This window comes from Molothrus ater, chromosome 9 (genome assembly GCF_012460135.2).
Source record: "Molothrus ater isolate BHLD 08-10-18 breed brown headed cowbird chromosome 9, BPBGC_Mater_1.1, whole genome shotgun sequence".
Classification (NCBI taxonomy): Eukaryota; Metazoa; Chordata; class Aves; order Passeriformes; family Icteridae; genus Molothrus; species Molothrus ater.
This window is the reverse complement of record NC_050486.2, coordinates 4,008,188-4,029,707: the sequence shown is the minus strand read 5'-3', so window position 1 is coordinate 4,029,707 and position 21,520 is coordinate 4,008,188. Positions and strand designations below refer to the sequence as shown.

Here is a 21,520-nt window from a genome sequence, read left to right as displayed (position 1 = left end):
AGAACTCTCCTGCTGTGAAATTCAGCAGTCTGCTTGGCTGAGCCCTGAGAGGTGTCTGCTAGACAAGCTGTGATCTGCAGGGAGAGCAGGCAGGCAGGGAAGGGCTTTGCAAATCCAGGATTCAAACAATGAGGCTTTGGGTAGGACTTTGCCAGAAAAGACCAGAATCTCAGTGGAAGACTAGAACTATATACTCAGAAAAACCCAGTGTTTAATCACACCTGAGAGTAACCTTGCAGATAAATAAGTTACCTTAAGTTTCTGATTTAAAAAAAAAAAATTAATAATAAAACTGGTTAGACTTGTAGAATTGTTGACCAAGTAATAGGATGTTCAGATAATTGGCAGTTGGAAAATGAAGAGGGGTGTGGTGCCTACAAAATGAGCATTTGGACAGGGAAAATCCTGGTGCTGCAGCACGGGCAGAGCCGGGTGAATTGCAGGTGATGCTGGAGACGGTAGGGTCCCGTTCCACGGGGCTGGGAGCTGGGAGAACAGCAGAAAATTCTCTACATTACAGTCCAGGCTCTCCCCTGTGACTTTGCAGAGTGGCTGAGTATTGAATTCGACTTTCTGCTCTCGGGGAGTGCCTCCCTGCACATGGGGATTGCTGGAATGATTTGAAGCATGCAGACGAGCAGCTTGGTGTAAGGCAATTTGGAGACTTGGCTGTAGCTGGGTGCTCGGGCTGAGTTCTTTCCTTTCACACCAATTTGGTAAAGGAAAGTTCATTTTTAAACTTTTTTTTTTTCAAATCTTCTGGATTATTGATGTCCACAGGCTTGTTTTACAAGTAATATAGAGCTCTCCCTGGTAAGCTCGGTAATTGGAAGTCTTTTGTGCCTTGTAGGTTGGCTTTTAAATAGGTCAAAATCAGCAGGAGAGCTTCATAACCAGAGCAATTAGGATTTTAACCCTTTATTCTATGTGCCTTATAGACAGTAGAATACAACAGAACTTTGCTAATAGGCTGCTGTGTGCCATGGGCAGCCACTGAAAGCCAGAGGTTTCCAGTTCCCAGCTTACAACTGAGATTTTCCTGTCATGGAAAATTACTGAATTATGGTGTGCAAGGAGAAAGGGTCAGCTTGGGGCTGGGCCAGCAAGATGGAGTGGTTGGAGAGCTCTTTTCCAGTGGCAGTTGCATGCTGCTGCCAGGTCAGTGGTTTAGGGCATTGTCTGGGCTCTGATTTACAAGGAAGTGATGCAGCTCTGAAGACCAGTACTCCAAAACATGTGAAAAGAGGTGAGAAGTTTAAAATGCTCCCTGACATGCTCCTCCTCTGTTTCTCCTGTGGGAAAGAAATTATGGAGAATATATAAGTATTATTTGGTGCCTTGATAACTGTTTGAACTCCCATGTAGTTCCTTTGCAATCGCTGTTGTTTACAGACATAGACAGAAAAAGCAACAGGATGAAAAGTTGATCATGGGAGGTTAGTTGTAATTTAAAACAGGATTTGTGTTGGTAATGGAGCTGTTTAACAGAAACAGATTTGTACAAACAACCCTTCCCCCACTTTTTGCATGTGTGATCTTCCTGTCTACAGTAATCTGCTTCCCTGGGATTACCTCTCTGCTGACAGAGTCTGAGCAATGCTCATTTTCCCAGTAGCTTCCTACCTAATACAGGAAGGACCCTGTTAATCCAGCCCCTTTGCTGGACACTGGGACATGAATTAGTGGCATCTATGGCAAAGGAAGCCAGCAAGCAATTTTCTTTCCTTTTTGCAGATTCAGCATATCAGATGAGGCTTTAAAGCAGCAGAGAAGTATTATTTCTGTATAATTATTGCCTGTATTGATTGGGATGCTGCTGATACAGGCACAAGGCAAAGATTTGCTTTGCAGATCTATCAATAGATGAAATCTATACCGTGGTGCTCACAAATGCATGTACTTGTGTTTGTAAATGCATGTGGTTGCATCTAACCAACAGCTTTAGGATGTTCTGATGTTTGTGGAAGATAAAGTGCCAGTTCTAAGCCACTTCATCAGTTTATTGAGCTGTTTTAAATATGGTAACTTCAAAGGACTGCTGGAACAGACTGACATTTGTCTGCCACAGGACCTTGAGTCAACAAAACTACCAGTGCTCCAGCTGCTCTGCAGCAAACCCAAATGCTCACAGCCCACTAGTCAGAAGAGCAGTGGAGCAGCAGAGATGCTCCTAAAAGGTGTGACTTGCAAGATGGGATGTGCAGGCTTGGAGTACATCTGCTGTGTGTACCTGCCTTTGCCCCTGCCCTGTTCCCAGAGGCTGTTTGGAGGCTTTCCTGGAAGATTCCTTGCTCTCTCACATTGCCTTTAATGTCTGGATCTCATCAAAGCTCTTGGAAAGGACAAGGAGGAACTTCTCTGTCTGGGAAGGTCACCTTAGCCATGCCTGCAGAGCTGCCTCCCTAATCTCCTTAGGGGATGCTGTGCCTTGGCAACCCAGGAGCAGGCAGGAGCCTCTCCTGGCCCTGTGGGGTGGGAGCACAGCTGGCAAGGAGGGAGCTTTCCTCACCAAGGAGGGAGCTTTCCTCACCAAGGAGGGAGCTTTCCTCACCGTAGCTGTGGCTGCTCTCCTGGCCCCAGCCTATCTGCCTGGCACGGTGTTCCTCTGAAATCTGTAACCTGAGGCTTGAGGAAGAGCTCCTGCTGGATTTGTTTGTGCCTTTCTTCCTCTCTGGGCAGGATTTGTTGTGTGAGATGTAGCAGGGAGCAGGAGGTTTGGAGGGAAGGGCTGTGGCATGAGGCACCGCTATGATCTGGAGATGCTCTGCTAAGTGGCTCTACAGTTGTTTTGTGTAGGTCTGCTCACCTTGTCTTGCTCCAAGTGCAGCCTCTGCCTAACTGCAAATTGCTACATATCTTTTTTTTTTCTTTTTTTCATCCTTTCTTTGGTAATTATTTCTCTTTCTCTCCTCTTCCCCCTCTCTGTGCTCACTCCATGCTTTCCTCCACTGAGTGAGTGCTGGCTGCAGGCTCCCAGTACTTTGTAAGGACAGGAATTGCTCAGTTTGAGGCAGGGACAGAAGCCAAGTGACCTCAGCAGTGCTTTCTTGAGAGGAGAAATTAGAGAGGGTTTTGCAGAGATGACATTAGAGTGGTGTATTGTGGTGTGTTTATTTTAGACTTGCCCTACCTTAACTGCAGCAAGTGCTCAATTATACATGGCTGAGGTTTGGGTTTGCCTTGGTTCAGCTGCTGCTGGAACCTGTTAGAACAAAGCACAGCACAGCCAAGGCTCCTACCAGGGCTGCTGCTTTGCATCTGAAATCTGTCTTTGGAATATTCCTCCCATCAAAGGGTTCTGCTGCCTGCACTCAGGTCATTCAGTATATTAAATGGGAACAAAGTTCTCCCTCGCTGCTTAATAAATCTTATCGTGTGTGAATCTGCTCCAATACCTGCAGCATTTCATTCCATACAAAAGAGCAGCTGGGTGAGCTCTGCTTGTTGCATTGCCTGGATCCTTTGTGGTACCCAAGGTTTTGTTAAGCAGCCTTCATTCAGGTGCCTTTTCCAAATGTTTGGGGTTTTTTGCCTCCGAGTTCCCCTATAGAATTGCTCACAGGTAGGAGGAGTTTGGTTTTGCTAAGGATAAAGAATGTGAGGAACTTTTGGTTTTTTGTATATGTGAGAGAAGTGTAGAGAAATGAATTACTTTTCAAAATTAGGGAAGCTGTTAGAGGTAGCTGTGCTTTTCTTTCCTCTATAAATAACATTTTTTAACAATTTCCGTTTGATACTGGGGACTGAATCAAAGAGGAAACGCTGTGAGGATGAACACAGGAGCACTGTGTTTCTCTGAGTGGTGTGCAGAGAGCTGATGCCTCTCTGCTTCCACATCTGTTCCTTGTGCCCAGTCACACTTGCTGGATGGGCAGCCACATTTATGGACTTGCCTCAGGGATCACTGAGCACAGGGACTTCAGTATCTTAACAAAAGCTAGACCTGCCAGGCCAACAGCTCCTTCTCTGCTAAGCTGGGACTCTGTGCTCTTCCTCCTTGCTGGTCAGCTGTGAAGGACTTGACTGAATTCCTGCCACAGGAAAAATAAGATGTGTCTGCATGTGATGTTTACCTTGAGATGGAAGCTGTGCCTCAGGTGTTATGTGACTGTTGCAGAAGCCTCTAGGGCAGGTTTGGAGGCAGAAGGAGAAGCCACATCACTTCTAAACTGGGCACATTTTGCAGTTCTGTTTGACAGCAGAGCTCCCCACCATGCACAAATGTTGCATTAAATCATATTGGGAGATTACAGAAAGGGTTAAAACACATTTGATAATGTCACTGTTGATTGCCAAGCTGTGGCATAGTGGAGGGAGGGAAGTGTCTTTGAGAAGTGTTCAAGAACTGGTGGGGACAAAGAGAAAACTGCCTTGATAAAAAGATGCTGTGAATGTGGGAGATTTCAGCTCTGGTGGAGCTCAGGGATTTACAGGACAATGAGCTGGAAAGGAGAAGCAGTATGTGTAAGTGAGAAGTTAAAAGAGAAAGAAAGTATCCCAAAAAATTGGAAATTCAAGTTGGAAGAAGCAGCTGAAAAGGAAAATGTAAAATTACTGGTTTGAGCAATGGTGAAGTGGGATGGAATTTGTGTGTTTTGTGTATTTGTATATTTAGTGTAGAGGCTTTGAATGTTAAAAATCAAGTATATTGTGAAGGGTCATCTGCTCTAATGAATAATCCTCATTCTGCATTGGTTACAGATTTAGGGATCCATGTGCTCTTTGCTGCTAATACACAACATCTGTCTACTAATCTAGCTAGTAACAAGTATTTCCAGTATTACACCCAAAGCTACCTGTATGGGCTTCTAAAAAATTTCAGCAGTTAAGTTCTGAATTTTTTGCTGCTGTTCTTTCACTGACAGCTTGGCAGCTATAATTTCTAGGTCAGTGGGAATGGACTTCCTAGGCTGGATATTGCCTTGGGAGTCTGGGGTTGCTGGCCTAATGTTATTTTCATAAGGTTTGCAGACTAATTGTGGAAGTTGCTCTGAATAAGCACCGAGACAAGCTGCAGCTTTGTCTGGCATCTTGCCAGCTCTTTTTGGTAATTGTGAGAAAAACCAAGACATTTCCTTTCCTCCTTGTCCTCCAGACCACGTGAGCTGCCCAAGCTGAAGGAGTCCCGTTCCCATGAGTCTTTACTGAACCAAGCCAGCACCATAGAGACTCTGGACTTTGCAGCAGAAGAAGCAGTCTTTGTCAAACCACTTCACAACAGTATCCTTGGACGAGACTTCTGCTTTGAGGTAGGGACAGGCTCCAACACAGGCAGCTGCCATCCCCCCGAACCCTTGGGAATGCTGCTCCAGGACTGGGCCTGGAAAACAGAGCAGCAGCCACTGCCTGGCTGAGGTTTGGGTGGGGGCTGTTGAGCCACCATGTGACTTTTGAAGTCCTTGAGGCTAATGGCATCAGCCACTGAACAGAGAGAAATCTTTTTCTAATTGAAAAATCTCTTCAGTTTGATAAGCATTTGTAGTGTGCATGCAAATGTATGATTGATACATACATCACAATGGATATGCAATAGTATGTACATTAGCTGTGTGTTACCCCTCCAAATTCACCTGAAATTGAATTTAGAAAAGTGACTGTAACCAAGAAATGAGCTTTCCAGTCAGAGCCCCATTCCATTAGCTCAGTGCTTTCAAGTTGCTGAAGGAGAAGCCTCAGTGGCTGAGGACGTGTCCATGGCTCCGTGAAGCAGGATCCAAAGCTCCCTTTGCTGTTTCAGCAGAGGCTGCAGGCTGTGGCTCTGAGCTCTGCTCCAGACACAGGCACAGACTCTGTGTGAGCTCAGTCCTGCCATCACAGCTCCAGCAGTGCAGCCCTGTGTGTCTGCATGCAGCTGAGGCCACGTCACCTGTCGTGGCAGGGGCAGGTCACTCTGTCCTCAGCAGGATTAGTCAGATGTGTCTGAACTTCTGGAACAAAGATCTGTTTACAACCTGGAAAATTCTGGCAGTAAACCAGCATATCAGGCTCTGGTCCCTCATGATGCATCCAGAAACTGTTCCTGTTTGCTTCAGCCTCATTCATCTGGATGGAAACTCTTTGCAGCTTGCTTGGGCTTGGGGAGTTGGGTGGAAAACATTGGCAACAGCTTAGCTCTGAGGCTGTTGCCTCAAACTGCTTTGTAATTGTGAGCACAAATGAATGGAAAGAGTAAATGAGGCTTGTCAGGCCACGTAAGAGGGGGAGGAACCGAGGCAGTTCCCTGGTGTGGGAAAGCAGAGCTGTCAGGGCTGGAGCAGAGCACAACACCCTCAGTTTGTTTAGGCTGTTGCTGTCTTTATGGACCCCTGGAAATATTTTGTTTTTACTGAAGTCATTATGGCCAGTGTGTTTTGCCTTATGCTAATGCATTGTCACTTCTGTCTTTACACTGTTGGTAACCAAATCCTGTGTCCCTGGGCCTTCACAGGGAAATCAGCAAGCTTTAATAGCCACAAATCAATTAACAACTCTTTAAAAAAAGAAAGATTAACTGGATGATTAAAGCTTTGTTTAAAAGTCTTTAAGAGAAGCCTCTGGTGCTTTTAATTTTATATAAATTCTTTAGTTTCTCTAGTTTTATAGAACCTCAAACTTCTTTTGCTCTCTGCATTTTGTGGGCCTTTTATCCTCTCTGCCTTCTAGGCCGCTGTATTTTTGCCTCCCTTTTTCAGATTTACTTTGTTACTCAAGCACTGTTTATCTTCCTCCTTGCTTTTTGCAGCCTCTTCCATGTCTCCTAGGCCTGCCTGAGCTCAGTCTGTCATTTATTCATTCCAGGTAACCTACTCCAAGGGCAGTAAATGCTTCAGTTGTTCCTCTGCAGCAGAGAGGGACTGGTGGATGGAAAACATACGCAGACTATCGCAGCCGATGAAGGTAAGGGGAACTGCAAAAATGAGATTAGCTGGGGAATGGAGGTGGCATGATTGGATTTTAGTCCAGTGTACCAGGCCTTCCACAGATGCATCCTCAATTAATTTAGTCTGGGGAGCCGTCCGCTCATCCGTGTGCCTAAAGCTGCCCTGTGCTATTCCAGGAGTGCAGCAGGGCAGAGCTTTAATGAGTAAACACACACCAGCCTGCTTCCTGATCCCTGCCCAGTGCCAGCCTGGGATGCAGGCTGGATTCCTGAGGCCATGCACCTGGGAAAGATGGGGCATGCCTTCATTAGGATCATGTTTTAATCTAGGAACCCAAAAAACCAACATTAAACCAATTGGAGCTGGAGTGAGACAAGGAATCAAGTTATAGATCAGCTGGAAATGTCTGATAAGTCGCTCCACAGCTGCAATCCTACCTTCCAGGGGCAGGATAACAGTGCTCTGGGGTTCCTCGCCAGTCTGGCAGCTTTGGACAGGCCCTTGTGTGGAGTGTTTGTTTTCTAAAGCATTTCAGATACATCTTTTGAAGAAGAAAAATATTCCAACACTCTTGACATACAAAAGACAGCCCTTTGCCTCTGTTTTAGAAAATGTCAATTTTTCTAGAGATTCCAATTCTCTCTGGATCAGACTGTCTGATTCTGAATTCTGACTCTGTCCTTGCCTCAGACAGAAAAGGCAGCACCTTTGCTGCTGCTTCAGAAGATGAAATATTCAACTTTTAGGGGTTTTGAGTCAGAACTGATCTCTTTCTCCTGCACAGGACAATTGCCGTCGAGCTGAAAACGTGCTTCGCCTCTGGATCATAGAGGCCAAGGACCTGACCCCTAAGAAGAAATACTTCTGTGAGCTGTGCCTTGATGACACCCTCTTTGCCCGCACCACCAGCAAAGCAAAAGCAGATAACATTTTCTGGGGGGAGCACTTTGAGTTCTACAGCCTCCCACACATTCAGAGCATCACGGTTCACATCTACAAGGACGTGGAGAAGAAGAAGAAAAAGGACAAGAACAATTACGTAGGGCTGGTCAACATCCCCACGGCCAGCGTGACCGGCCGCCAGTTTGTGGAGAAATGGTACCCAGTGAGCACCCCCACAGCCAACAAAGGCAAGGCAGGGGGCCCCTCCATTCGCATCAAATCCCGCTACCAGACCATCACCATCTTGCCCATGGAGCAGTACAAAGAATTTGGGGAGTATGTTACCAGCAATTATGCCCTGCTGTGCTCCGTGCTGGAACCCGTGATCAGTGTCAAGAACAAGGAAGAGATGGCTTCTGCCTTGGTGCACATCCTTCAGAGCACTGGGAGAGCCAAGGTAAGCACAGCTGGCTCCTGCTGGAGTGACTCTGGCCACTGATAAGGGATTCCTGGTGGAAACTGGGGGGCCCATGACAGTAAGCAGCAGCAGATGTTTGTTACCACATTCCTCTTCACAGAGAAAAGCAAGGCACAATTCTTCCCAAGGATTTCTAAGATTCACATTCTCTGAACCTCAGAGAAAGGGAAAACACAATTCTTATGACCTGCTGTGCCTGTTGTGCCAAAGTAGAATGCAATATGGAGATTGTTTATCCAAAGTGATGGTGTTTTGTTTCCTTGGCCTATCAGGGCCAAGTGTGTGTGGGGACTGTGGCTGACAGTCAAGAGATTCTGTGCAGTGTGAGCAGGTGTGTGCAGAGTGAGTGCTTGGCAGACTCAGTTTAGATGAAATGTTTATAGTATAGTATAATAAAGTAATTAATTAGCCTTCTGATATCCATGGAGTCCTCCTCATAATTCTTTCTCCTTGATCAGAGTCGCCTCTGATTTACAATAGATGTTGTGTACAAAGTGTAAGCAGGAGGACTCTGTAACTTCGTGTTATTCTGAAATCAGCACCTACCTTTGAGTGTCCTTTGCATTTCTAAAATCAGGATGTAGGTTAAGAGAGGAGTGAACAGGAGGTTGGTAAACTTCTATAAATAAATACCCACTGTACTACACTGAGCAGTGGGTGCTGGTGCTGAGTCAGCACTGAGTCAGCAGATCAATGCAGCATCGATCTGGTCAGTGTTTGAACAGCCATTTGGGGGATCTGTACCGACTTAATGGTGATCCCCCCTGCCCCAAGGATGCTCTTAGGGCTTCTGGGTGCACACTGGTTCCTTCAGATGGGTTGTGGGAGAGTGTCCTGCAGGTCATGGGAAGTTCTGGAAGCATTAGCCTGCACTGATCTCTCTGGCTGCTGCTGCTGCTGCTGGGTGAGTAGTGCCAGTGAATCCAGCTAGAGCAAGTAAAGCACAAATTAGAGGGATAGAGATGTGGAAGGACGGCTGCAGACAACACCCAAGGGACAGCCTCACCTAACTATTCCAGCAAAGGCCCTTTTCTGCTTGCTCCTTGGAAACATCTCTGTGACAGTGTGTGTGACAGGAACACGTTCCTTAAGTGATCTGATGAGAGAAGCTGGTAGCTAAGATTATGTTGAAACCCTGCTGGAAAACAGGCTCTGGATTGCTGCAATGCCTGCTGCAACAAGTTGATAAATTAGTGTTATAACTTGGCATTCCTGGTGTGTGAAGTTTTGAACCTCTATTTGTGGGAGGCACAGGTGGCTCAGGCTGCCATAAAGCTCCTAAGAGGGTACTTCCAGCTCGTACTTCTGCTGTTGGGGATACAGCTGGATGTTCCCACTTTGTGCCAGGTGAAAAGAATTCTTGTGGATTTTGTTGAAAAGGAACAGCAATAATGGACTGAAATCCAAGAGTACTAAATGTTGTTTACTCACATAAAGTTACCACTTGAGGAAATAAGTATTACTGTAGAATTAGACCCTATATCAAGAGATTATTCTCTGTATCAAGGCTTGCTGACAGTTCCTGCCTGGACAATCTAATACATTCAAGTTAAGCCATGTAGATAACCAGCAAGTTGAATGTTAACTTCTTTTTTTCCAAATCCTAAAGCAGTCTTGGTTTGTGAATTTAATTTGTTAAGCCATTCTTCTTATTCAAATATCATCAGGCTCTAATAACTTGTGTGTCACTTCCAATTTGGATTTTTAAATCCATGTTTCTATGGAATATTGCTTATAAAGATAAGGATAAATATGATAGCACAGTTTCTTTCAGCAGACAAAGCCTCTGATAAACAAGCTGCTGAGAGGTTCTGTTCTGGAGCTAAACTGAAACACAAGCTTGGCTATAAAGGGTTTTTTTTTAGAGACGTTTGCTTCACCCTTTATAATTTGTGATTTATATCATTCTACAAATATAATAAACCCAAGAGGAGACCTGGCTATTTCCTCGGTCATTACTTCATGTAACAGCTGCACCCCTTGTCTCAGGCTGAGAAATTATTTATTATCCTGAAATATCCTTTCTTCTTGGCTTCTGCAGTTAGCCTGGCACAACTGAGCTGGTTCAAATCACCTTTGCCATTTGACCTTTTTCCCTCAGGACTTCTTGACAGATTTGGTGATGGCTGAGGTAGATCGTTGTGCAGAACATGATGTCTTGATCTTCAGGGAGAACACACTTGCTACCAAAGCTATTGAGGAATACCTCAAGCTGGTAGGACAGAAGTACCTCCAGGATGCACTGGGTAAGAAACTCCATCTGCCACCTGTTTGCACAGCAAGGGCTGACCCTGAGCTGAGGCTGCAGCTGGGAATGTGGGATGGGAAGGAGCTGCACTCAGCCTGATGTCTCATTGCCAGATAGCACACTGTCCTGCTCTCCATGCCCTTCCTCCACGTGGAGGAGGGTGCTCTTTGCTGCCTGCAGGAGTAGCACCCAAGGCAAGGCAAGATTTGATGTAGCTCAGTCCCTCTTCAAGTTTGTATTACCATGTTCTGTTTTTCTGGGTAACTTTCTTTTGTGTCTCTAGTGTGCTAAAGAGGTTTAACACTGCAATTTCTTTGTGAGCAATGGTGCTTGTTCCATCTGATATACAAACAGCTTGAAAAAGGGCTTTTGACACATAGTCCTTGAAGAGACAAGGCCAGGGAGTGAGGCTGCAAGGCTGCTGAGCATCCCAGGACAGGAGGTCAAGATGCATCCTGTCTGGGAAGCCTCTTCCCTGTGTTTATCCCTGCTCTTTATTCACTGACTCATTAAAACTCTCTGGCCATCCTGAGATCTCCTACTCCTTTCTCCCCACAGGGTCTTCATGCCCACTGTTACATGCCAGGGTGGACTCTGAAAATTTTGTTATTGTCCCCCCTCCACCAAAAGGTTCTGCTCTAGTCATAACCCAGTGCCTGGGGAATTCCTGGCCACACAAAGTCAGCAGCAAAGGGCACCAAACCCAGGCTGGCTGCCTCACACAGCCTCACCACAGTCGGGTTTCAGCCGCTCCACACAAATCTTCCTTCTCCACAGTTGCACAATGAGCCACCCACCCCCTGTTGTTTCTGGGATGAAGAAAGCTTTGGAAATTGATACAAGAGAAACAAGATCAGGCCAAAGCCAAGTCCCACACCACATCCTTTCACAAAAAGGGGAAAAAAAGCCAAGCTGCTTGCTTTCCCAGCAGTCTCGCTTGTCCTCAGCAATCCCAGACACTGGCAAGGCATCAAGGAGATAGCTGGCTAAATTAGTGCTCCAAGGGTCACTGCAGTCAGCTCTGGGATTACATCCAGTTTGGCCATTTCTGGAGTGTAATGAGCCTGTTCTGGTAGTCTTATTCTCCTGGGTGGGACCACTGAGTGTAAGTCACAGTTGTAGGCTCTCACCTGGTACAGAGAAACGAGCAGCCTGGTGCTTTGTGCTGTGCTTCCCAGCAGGCTGAACATCAGCTGTGGGACCACTCCATTACAGCTGACTGTAAGCTCCTTAATGTGCAGTAATTGCATAAAATATTCTATCATTAATGACTTCTAATATATCATTTAGCACTGAGTGATAAGATGGTAAATCACAGGCAGGAGAGATGGAAAATGCCCCTAAGGCTGTCCAGCCTTGTCTGCAGCTCGGGGCAACTTCACTCATGACAATATCCCCATCTAATTCTTTGTCAGGTTTTAAATGTCATTTTACTCAGCTGCCCTGTTCTTTGAAAGGATTAATGACACTGTGGTTGGTGTTAGCAATGTAACATGTCTGGAAGGGAATCTTATATCTGATTATAGCAGGGTCTTTTGGGCCACAAAGAGTAAGTTTCAAATATGTTTAAGGATAAAAAAATATTATCCAGTAAACAAGAGTTAAAACAGAATTGGCTCAACAAAAGTGACGCCAGCAGTTTTGCAAGCAAAAATTAAGAAAATGTGCCGGCTTTGCTTGCAACAACACCAAGCTGAGATTTGGGAAGGGGCTGAGAGGTGTTTAAGGGGTTTTAGGAAAGCAAAGGCTAAAAACAAACCCCTTTTCCACAAATAAACCTTGTGTTAGCTCAGAGCCAGTGAGATCATCTGAGGAGATGAACTTGAAAGACATTGAATCATTAAACCAGTGAATAAAGGGTTTTTCCTAGTGAACACCCAACAGCTTAAAAATCACTTGGAATGCCTGCATATAGAGGAGGGAAACCACTGAGTAGCTCATTCCAGTCTGTCAGACAAAGCCAGCTTCACGTGGTTTGTATGTGAGCAGTTTCTGTTGTGATGCTGAAAGGGAAGGGTGACAGAAATGCCAAGGAGCTTGAAGATGCAGGCCATAAAAACGCTGTAAGGTGTTGATATAAGAGGTTGAGAAAGTCAGCAGCATCTAGCTAGGGCTTGGGTATTACTCCTATTCAAGAGCAAGGTGACACTTTTTAAAATTAAAAAAAAAGGGCAGATTTAGCAATAATATAAATAAATATCATTGCCAGAGCATTTTCTGGGGAAATTATGAAGACAAATAACACACAGCTTCATTCCTAGGACTGTGGATAATTTAATAGTTGATAACACTGTTTGAATACCAAGTCAAATCCTCCTCTCTAGGCCATAAGGGAAGTGCCTGTAGGGTTGCTAAGCCGAGCCATCCTGTTTTTGCATCTGTGCTTGGGGACACAAGGGCACAGGAGGCTGCAGCATCAGAGCCCAGGCTGTGCTCTGTTGGGAAAGGGCTGGGAGGAGTGTCCCCAACAGCTGGTGTCTGGAGGCTGAGCTGCAGACACCCAGAGCAGGACAGGCAGTTGCCAGGGAAAGACATAAGCAGGATTTAAAGGTGTGTCAAGTAGGCTTTTCTTGTAACTACCCTGGTTCCTTCCTCTTCCCTTTTTCCAGGGGAGTTTATCAAGGCTGTGTATGAGTCAGATGAAAACTGTGAAGCAGATCCCAGCAGGTGCTCACAGAGTGAATTAGCAGATCATCAGTGCAACCTGAAAATGTGTTGTGAGCTGGTCTTCTGCAAGATTATCAATTCTTACTGGTAAGGCACCTTCCTTCCCTCCCTTTGTCCCTGTTTGCTCAGGGGTGCCTGTTCCTCCTCTGAGGGTGAGGGAGCAGCAGTGGGACAGGGAAAGAGCACAGCCCCTTCCATCCTCCCAGGCTGCCTTTGTGCCCTCTCCTCCCTGCCTCCAGATTGCAGGTGGAACCTGTGCCCAGACTGAGGGGTCCCAGCCCACAAACCACACCTCCCCAAATCCCCTGCCAAGGGAGCACATACTGAGAGTGACTGGATGAGGAGGGAATAAAGTCAGAAGATAATAGCTTAGCTTGGACTTGGCTTAAAAAGCTGCATGTTTTGATGTGTACAGAAGAGTTTTAGACCCTTCAGATATGTGGAATTGAACAGGAAATCACAGGGAGGAAGCACTGGCAGGGAGATTTCTATTCATCTCTGTTTCTGAGTAGCAGTGGAAGAAGAGGGGCCTTTCTGCTTTGGCATGAAGCAAAGGCATAATATTGAGAGCTTAACAAGCAAGGTAAAACTGTCAGATATGGAGATGAGCTCAGTTTGGCTCGTTTGTTTTCAGTATTCTAATAGCCTGTTTGCTCCAGGGTAGCAATGGATAAGTAGTTCTAGCTTGCAAATCAGCCTGTCTGGAAATGGCTTCACTTAACACAGATGAACAAGGGGTGCTTTAAAGACTACTTAAGTGCCACCAGATTAAATGGGGATCTATGAATAGAGGCTTAATGACATTACCTAGCCTAGAGAGAAAGAGGAAAAAAGGGGAGGTAAAAAAAGATGTTTTCTCACAGATAAGTGTTTTGGGTGACTGATCACCAGTTCAACTTTTTGCATCTCGTTGCCAGTGCAATTTTATTTCCCTGTTTTTTTGTTTTCTTTTGCTTTTCAGCGTGTTCCCTCGCGAGCTGAAGGAGGTGTTTGCATCCTGGAAGCAGCAGTGCCTGAACAGGGGCAAGCAGGACATCAGTGAGCGCCTGATCAGTGCCTCGCTGTTCCTGCGTTTCCTGTGCCCTGCCATCATGTCCCCCAGCCTCTTCAACCTGATGCAGGAGTACCCTGATGACCAGACCTCCCGCACGCTCACCCTCATCGCCAAGGTCATCCAGAACCTCGCCAACTTTGCCAAGTAGGTGCTGCCAGGGGAACCAAAACCTGCAGCGTGCCCCATTCCTGGCTGTGCTCACAGGCAGCTGCTTCTGTGGCAGACTGAAAACAGATTTAGCACAGGGGGAATCTTCTCACGTGGGTGTGAACACTTGAGACACGTCAGATAAATTCTCCTTACGTGCAGACTGGAGTGTGCTGAATTCTGTGGAGGGGACACAGCATAAAACCATGCACTACCATGATAGTGTCTATGCTGTTTCAAAGGGAAAGAAGATCCTTACTGTTTCAAGGATCATGATTTTCATGTTTTCTCCCTCCAGAGTTCTCACTGAATGATACAAAGGGCATAGCACATCTCCTACATGGGAGGAGAGAAAGAGTATCTGTGGGAGGGAGCAGGGAGAGCTGTGATTTGTAATATAAACTGTGAGGTAGTAGTATTTAAGTAAGTACAACAAAGCAGTGTATGTCTTAAATTGTCCATGTGGTTTTTTCCCTCCAAGGCTTCAAAATCTTCAGATTTTGATTTTTTTTTTTTTTTGGAAGATACTCCAAATCTTCAGGAAGGCAGGTCTAAAGTAAAGAGTTTAAGTCATTGTCTGTAAGCACTTGTACTCTGTATATTGTGTGGAGGTTATTGACTGGGTTTCCCCCCACCTCCCTTTCCTGCAGGTTTGGTATTAAGGAAGAGTACATGGCCTTCATGAATGAGTTTTTGGAACACGAGTGGGGAGGAATGCAGCGTTTTCTGAGGGAGCTCTCTAACCCAGATACCATCTCCAACATGCCTGGATACGACGGCTACATCGACCTGGGCAAGGAGCTCTCGGTGCTGCATTCCCTCCTCTGGGAGGTTGTGTCCCAGCTTGATAAGGTAAAGCTGTTGGGAGGCCCTGGAAGGAGAATACAGGGATGGTTCCATGGCAACAGCAAACACTGGGGAGTACCAGGGGAAGGCAGGAGCTTTGGAGGGGAATGTGTGATGGTGCTGTTTCACAGCTGCTCCTTCTGGGATTTCGGATCAGGGCCTGCAGCAGGGTGTGTGAGGTGGTTGGGCTTCAGCAGCCCTGCAGACCCTTTGCAGAGCCTTTAGGAAGGTCAGGTGCTGAGGGATTGCTTGGAAGTGGACCTGAAATCCCTGGGCAGCTGGTCCTGTCTCATAAGTGAGGCATTTGGACAGGAAAAGGCCACATTTGCTGTGCCTTGTGGTGCTTTGCTGCACAGCAGGCCCTCCCCTGGTTCTGATGGAGGAATGAGTTGGCCCTGTGGAGCTGTTCTCATCAAGAGCCCGATCCAAAGCCTGCTGAGATGCTCTCATTTCCGTAGTCTTTGGTTTTGGCACGCAAGGAATGCCCTGTAAGAGGCTGGATCTGCTCCGAGTGCCATCCTGCAGCAGAGCAAGATGCTTTCTGCTGTGCCCTGGGCTGGGCTCGTGTGCAGTGTCCAGGTTCTGTTCTTCTGATCCCAGCAGACACCACCAGCAATGAGCACTGCTTCCTTTTAGCTATAGAAGCAGCAAAGACAGAGCTTTGATCTTCCTTGGCTATGTGGGTTTGCAGGAACCAAAATCATTAAAATCTTGATAGCAAAGGTAGTTGATAAGGCCCAGAAAAGCTGAACTGAGTATTTTTATTTTTTTAAGTGCTTGGAACTGTTCCATACTTCAATTTTTAGAGGTGCATTATTTTGTCCATGTTCCATGTATATTACTCTTTCTTTTGAAACTGGAGAAGTAAGGTGAATAGCAATGCACTCAATTTTTATTGCATTAGGGTTTGCCAAAGTAGTTACTGGTTGTGTATCTATTTTTTCACTGTACATTACTTAAAAGAAAAAAAACAAAAATCTGAGCTTGTTGTGTCAGAGTAAATTGAAGTGCCCTTGACTCAAAAAGACAGTCTGTGTATTAATCTTAGTTTGATAATAAGTTATGATTTTGTTTTTCAGTTTACCTCATCCATGTAGACAGTGTAGATTCCAAATGTATGGATCTGCATGGCCCTTTCTGTAGGTTAGATGTATGGATCTATCCTAGCAGGCCCTTGGGAGCTGGTACAGTGGTTTCCTAAAAAGAGAATTAAGGGGTAAAGTTACATGCATTATGGCTTTACTGTAGGGAATGGCTGGGAAATAAGGAGAGGAGCCACCTTGGAGATTTTAATAGCCACAGTGCTGTATGAAAGTGTCTTTAAAGAGACCTTTCTCTGGAGCCAAACTGGCTGAATACCTGCTTATGGGGAAAACAAGGGTATCTTTGAGAAGAACATTGATTTTGTAGCAGAATTTTAATTTTTTAATAAATCTGCAGCTCCTTCACCTTCTTCCTGCAGTCCCAGGAGCCTGGAGATGCCCTGTAGCTGATCTCCCAGCAGTGGCCCAAAGGGGTGAGCAGCCAGGGCCTGGAGGAGCAGCCTTCCTTGCTGAAGGCCAGCTGCTCTTACCCTCAGCCTGGCCAGCACTGTGCTAACCTGTAATTGGAGCCACACATTTCATCCCATGCTGATGGGGTGATACTGGGATGAGGATCACTGATGCTCTCATGCAGTTCTTTTTCAAGTTTGGGTAGGGAAGAATGGCTTAATTAATTGTTGGTAACGGTGCAAAAGGAGATGGCATCCATGCAGGATACCAAAACTGAAAGGTTTATGAAATGAAAACCTTCCCTTTCCCCATCACCCTCAATCCTCTCATGATCCCCTCATCTGTTGGCATGCATTTCCTTTACCACATGACCCCCTTTGCCTGGAAAGTCCCCCCCACCAGCTGAATCTGTAGCCTTTGAATGCCCTTCAATGAGCAGATGCCGTAGTTTTCACTTTGACTTCACCCACCCGGGACACAGTGTGCTTTGCATGATAGTTTTGCATTGGAATGGCAGTAGTTTTGTTTTATTGAGCATGATTTTTATTTTTTGGGGGTCAATCCTAATTTCTTTTCTATTTCCTTTTCTTTCCTCAATGTCTGCTGCACCCCGTTTCGTCTCCTCCATCCATCTGGTCGCCGTCGTTGCGCTGCTCCATAACACTGCATTCCGATCCTGGCACACCCGCACACAACCACCCACCCTCCTTCCTTCCACTCCATCCCTCCGCCTCTGTGCATCGGTACCAAAAAAATCACAAACCCGCCGGATGTCGTGGTGCTTGTATCCAATTAGGGTGAAAATTCCTTCCTACAGGCAACCGTGGCAAAACTGGGACCTCTCCCCCGTATTCTTGCGGATATCACAAAATCCATGACCAGCCCCACACCCACGCAGCAGCAGCTGAAGCGTTTCACGGAGCACAGCTCCAGCCCAAACGTCGCTGGAAGTCTCTCCTCGGGACTTCAGAAGATAACTGAGGACCCCAGCGATGGGTACGTCCCAGCTGTGGGGTTGTAAAGCTGTGAGGAGTTGGAAGGAGATGATCTTTGAGGTCTCCTTCCAGCAAAATCCTTCTGTGGTTCTGAGGGCTGGGGGCTTCATCACCTGAGCTGTGGAATGGGGCCTCTCTCACAGGGAATAGACCATCCCAGTAAGAGGTGCACGAGGTGGCACTGGGCACCTGGAGCTTTGGACTTACCCAGGACTCAACCACATCTCTGGGAGTCAGTGACTTGAGCTGATAAAAAAAACAGTTCTGTGATTTACTGCCAGCCTGAGTGCACAGTCAGCCATGGTGTTTCCTTCTGGCCATCAGGCTGCTAATGGAAAAACTGAGCTGTAGGTGAAATGTATTGCCTGTGGAACAGCAGAAGTAGTCCCTCCTGTGTTTTATGCAGCATTTCTCACACCGTAACAGCTGTTAATCTGGAGCTGTGACATGGCAGAGCTGCCAAAGGGCTCAGCTGCTGCAGTACCTGTGCTGTCAGGTACAAGGGCCAGTTTGGCACGTGCCCCCTGAGCTTACATCCAGCTCTGAAGGAGCCTTCACACAGCTCCTGCTGAATTTTAAGACCTCCATAATACACAGAGTCACAGAATCATTCAAGTTGGAAAAGCCCTCTAAGAGTCTCAAGTGCAGCCATTAGCCCTGCACTGCCAAGGCCACCGCTAAACCATGTCCTCATGTGCCACATCTCAACACCTTCCAAGGATGGTGACTCCAGCACTGCCTGGGCAGCCTGAGCCAGTGTTCACGATCCTTTGGGTGAAGAAATGTTTCCTGGTATCCAATTTAAAAACCATCCCTGGCACTACTTGAGGCGATTTCCTTTTGTCCCATCTCTTGTAATGGCAAAGGGTTAAATGGCATCTGAGGTGTTGCTAGAGACAGAAGTGACTAAGGGGGGAGATTTAGTGGGAATGGTTTAGATTTCACCTGTAAAAAAAAAATAAAGATGAAGGACGTCTTGAATCAAACACCATTCTCCAAGATAAGAGATAATTAAGGAAGAGTGTGTTCTGACTTGCACACAAAGAGCTCTTAAAAGGAAGTCTGGCTCCTTGAAGCTTTCAGTGGGGGGAGGTTAAGTGAGGTAGAAAGACTTCTCTGGGACAGATCTCTCGGGGTCTTGGCTGCTCAAAAATTTAACCAAATTCCTTTCCACTCCACAGTGACATAAACAAGATGAAGTCTCCAACCCAGGAAAATGTAGATGGACATTTTAGGGGCAAGACCTTACTGCTGGTTCAGCAGGCATCCACCCAGAGCATGACTTGCTCAGAGAAGGATGAGAAGGTAAGTGTCTTGCCCAACGGCCGTAGCATCTCCCTCATGGACCTGCAGGACCCCCACGCAGCTCACGGCGACGCCGCCTCCATGATGCACGACGTGCCTTTGCGCCTGGCGGGCAGCCAGCTCTCCGTCACCCAGGTGGCCAACATCAAACAGCTGTGGGACGCCCAGAGCACGCCCCAGAGCGCTCCCCAGGTCCGGAGGCCGCTGCACCCGGCGTGGAACCAACAGGGCAGCCTCCGGCCCCTCTCCTTCCAAAACCCGGTTTACCAGCTCAACAACCCGAGCCCCCCCACGGCCAAGGCCTCTGTGGACTCCAGCCCGGAGAACCTGAGCACGGCCAGCTCCCGGAGCCGCAGCAACAGCGAGGACTTCAAGCCCAGCGGGCGCAGCAACAGCAGCCTGGAGGAGTCGGCCAAGCGCAGCTCGCAGAGCGAGGACTCGGCGCGGCGCCCCGACAGGCACGTGCCCGTGGTGCTGCCGCGGCAGAACAGCAGCAGCCAGGCGCAGATCCGCAAGATGGAGCAGGCCGTGCTGGGCACCAGGGCCAAGACGCTGCACACGCTGACGCACAGCCCCTCCCTGCGCAGCACGGGCAGCGTCTCCGGCGCCTCGGCGGCCCTGGGCACGGAGCCCGTGCAGAACGGGAACCGCTCCCGGCACCAGTCCTCGTCCTCCCGGGAAAGCCCCGTGCCCAAGGTGCGGGCCATTCAGCGGCAGCAAACGCAGCAGGTAAGGCAGTCCTGCCTCCAGGCCTCTGCTTTGGTGCTCAGCCCTCGGCCTCCAAAGCTTTCTTGACCTCTAAGCTGAATCAATAACAGCAGCACTTACACCAGTGGCCAGTAGCAAGTGTAAGGAATAATCGTGCTTGTCGCTCTCACAAGCTCGGCAAGCCACCTTATCTGTGCCACTGGGATGCTTTTGTGCTAAATCTGAAGAAAAAAACAACTGTTTTCCATTTAACTAAGGTAGCAGCAAACCTGCTGAAAGAAACAAAACTGGAAAATTTCCCTGAACACAAAGGAAAAAAAAAACAGGAGCAGCTTTGTAGTGGTAGTTCAGATCGCCACATGAGACTGCGTTTGCCCTGTGGTGCTAATTTAAAAGCAGAGCTGCCTCGAAACAGGGAAATGAACAAAGATAAAACATCACAGGATAACTGCTGCCAAAATAACAAATAAGCACAGTTGTCTAAAGTGTGGAGAAATCCATATTTCACCGTGATGAAGCAATCTCTTGCTGTTCCTCAGAAAAGTGCTGTTTTTTCATTAATCATCCCAAACTATGAATAATGCAAATTTTTTTGTGGAAAGGAGTGCTTATATCTACCAACTCCTAATGCACATTATCAGTTGCTCATAGGCAACTATAAATCAAGATTTTCCTGTCAAAGCGCCAACATTCCTTTATCTTTAAAAAAAAAAAATCCTGTTGTGATTTGCTGTGTATGAAAATACTTTCCTACATTAGTTTAATTTTACAGAAGAAGTGAGTATTTCAATGCTACAGTGAAGGTGGAAAACATGATCTGCAGATCAGAGCTCTTGGAGAGGGAAGGCTTTGGGCTGTGAGGTGAAGGTGGCAGAACAATCTCTGCTGTGCCCAAACTTTTCTTGGTGTTCCCTGCCAGTGGAGCTTTCTTGGGAAACTCCTGAATGTTACATCCCTGGGTGATGCCTGGGAACCCAGGAGCAATCAGGGCTTCAAAACTACTTTGATACCTCAAATTCGTTGAAGTATGAGACCAGAAACACTGAATCACAAGCCAAAGCTTAGTATGCCAAGTTAGTAATACCCAAGGAAGTAATTGTTTGTTATTTGAGGTGTGTGTGTGTTTGTACTCCCTGCAGTGTGTGTTTTACAGTGGGGCATAGGGGCATGGCTAGGTGAAGGGTTTTTTGAGGAATACAACCAGACCTTGTGTGGTTCTGATAGCACATTTTAGGCCAGTAACAAGGATAAATGTGCAGGGGATGTGCATCCGCTTGTTTTCCCACTGTACTTTCTGTACTAATTGTTTCCACTGGATTCATTAGAGTTCTTGCTCCTGCTTTATTCAGAGAAATCAATTTGTTCTCTCCTTCCCCACACCCATCAACAATGTCTTGAATGGTGCCAAATAGAGTGGCCAACATTTTTTTCAAGGCAAATTCCATTGGGTTCTTTTAATTGCAAATCTTGTTGTGGAATTCTGTTCTTGTTTAAAAAAGAGAAAGGGAAAAGAGAAGTTGGGCATGTTCTTTCTGGGCATGTTCTTTCTAGGCATGTTTTGTGGGCGTTATAATTATTAGACTCTGTTCTCTACAAGTCCCATTTGTTTCTGAATATAGAGCTGGGCCCTTTGTTTGCTGGGAGAGGTCACTTTTTGCCTTCCATTTCCATTTAGGAGGTAGGTGGGAACAGAAATGTCAGTGTGTTCCTCTGGAAGAGAGGCAAAGAGGGGAATTAATACACAATCCTAGCAGGCTAATTCTTTTTTTGCCCTTTATTAGAGAATAACTTGTAACCCATTAGCATGTGTGACTTGCCATCCCCTTGGTCTTGACGG

At 46.6% G+C, this 21,520-nt stretch overlaps 1 protein-coding gene across 8 annotated transcripts in view; it reads left to right on the top strand.

Annotated features, from left to right (window-relative positions):
- The window catches only part of RASAL2 (RAS protein activator like 2), a 127,670-nt gene that overhangs the window by 94,119 nt on the left and 12,031 nt on the right, over positions 1 to 21,520 (top strand). For 6 of the 8 annotated variants that reach the window (XM_054515739.1, XM_054515736.1, XM_054515737.1 and 3 more), the window contains 9 exons: positions 5,096 to 5,249; positions 6,778 to 6,876; positions 7,645 to 8,199; positions 10,322 to 10,466; positions 13,078 to 13,222; positions 14,097 to 14,333; positions 14,987 to 15,188; positions 17,472 to 17,671; positions 18,852 to 19,704. In XM_054515739.1, coding sequence (XP_054371714.1) covers positions 5,096 to 5,249; positions 6,778 to 6,876; positions 7,645 to 8,199; positions 10,322 to 10,466; positions 13,078 to 13,222; positions 14,097 to 14,333; positions 14,987 to 15,188; positions 17,472 to 17,671; positions 18,852 to 19,704 — 2,590 coding nt within the window. The remainder of the gene's footprint in view (positions 1 to 5,095; positions 5,250 to 6,777; positions 6,877 to 7,644; positions 8,200 to 10,321; positions 10,467 to 13,077; positions 13,223 to 14,096; positions 14,334 to 14,986; positions 15,189 to 17,471; positions 17,672 to 18,851; positions 19,705 to 21,520) is intronic. The other 2 variants (XM_054515740.1, XM_054515738.1) reach the window with 1 other exon arrangement.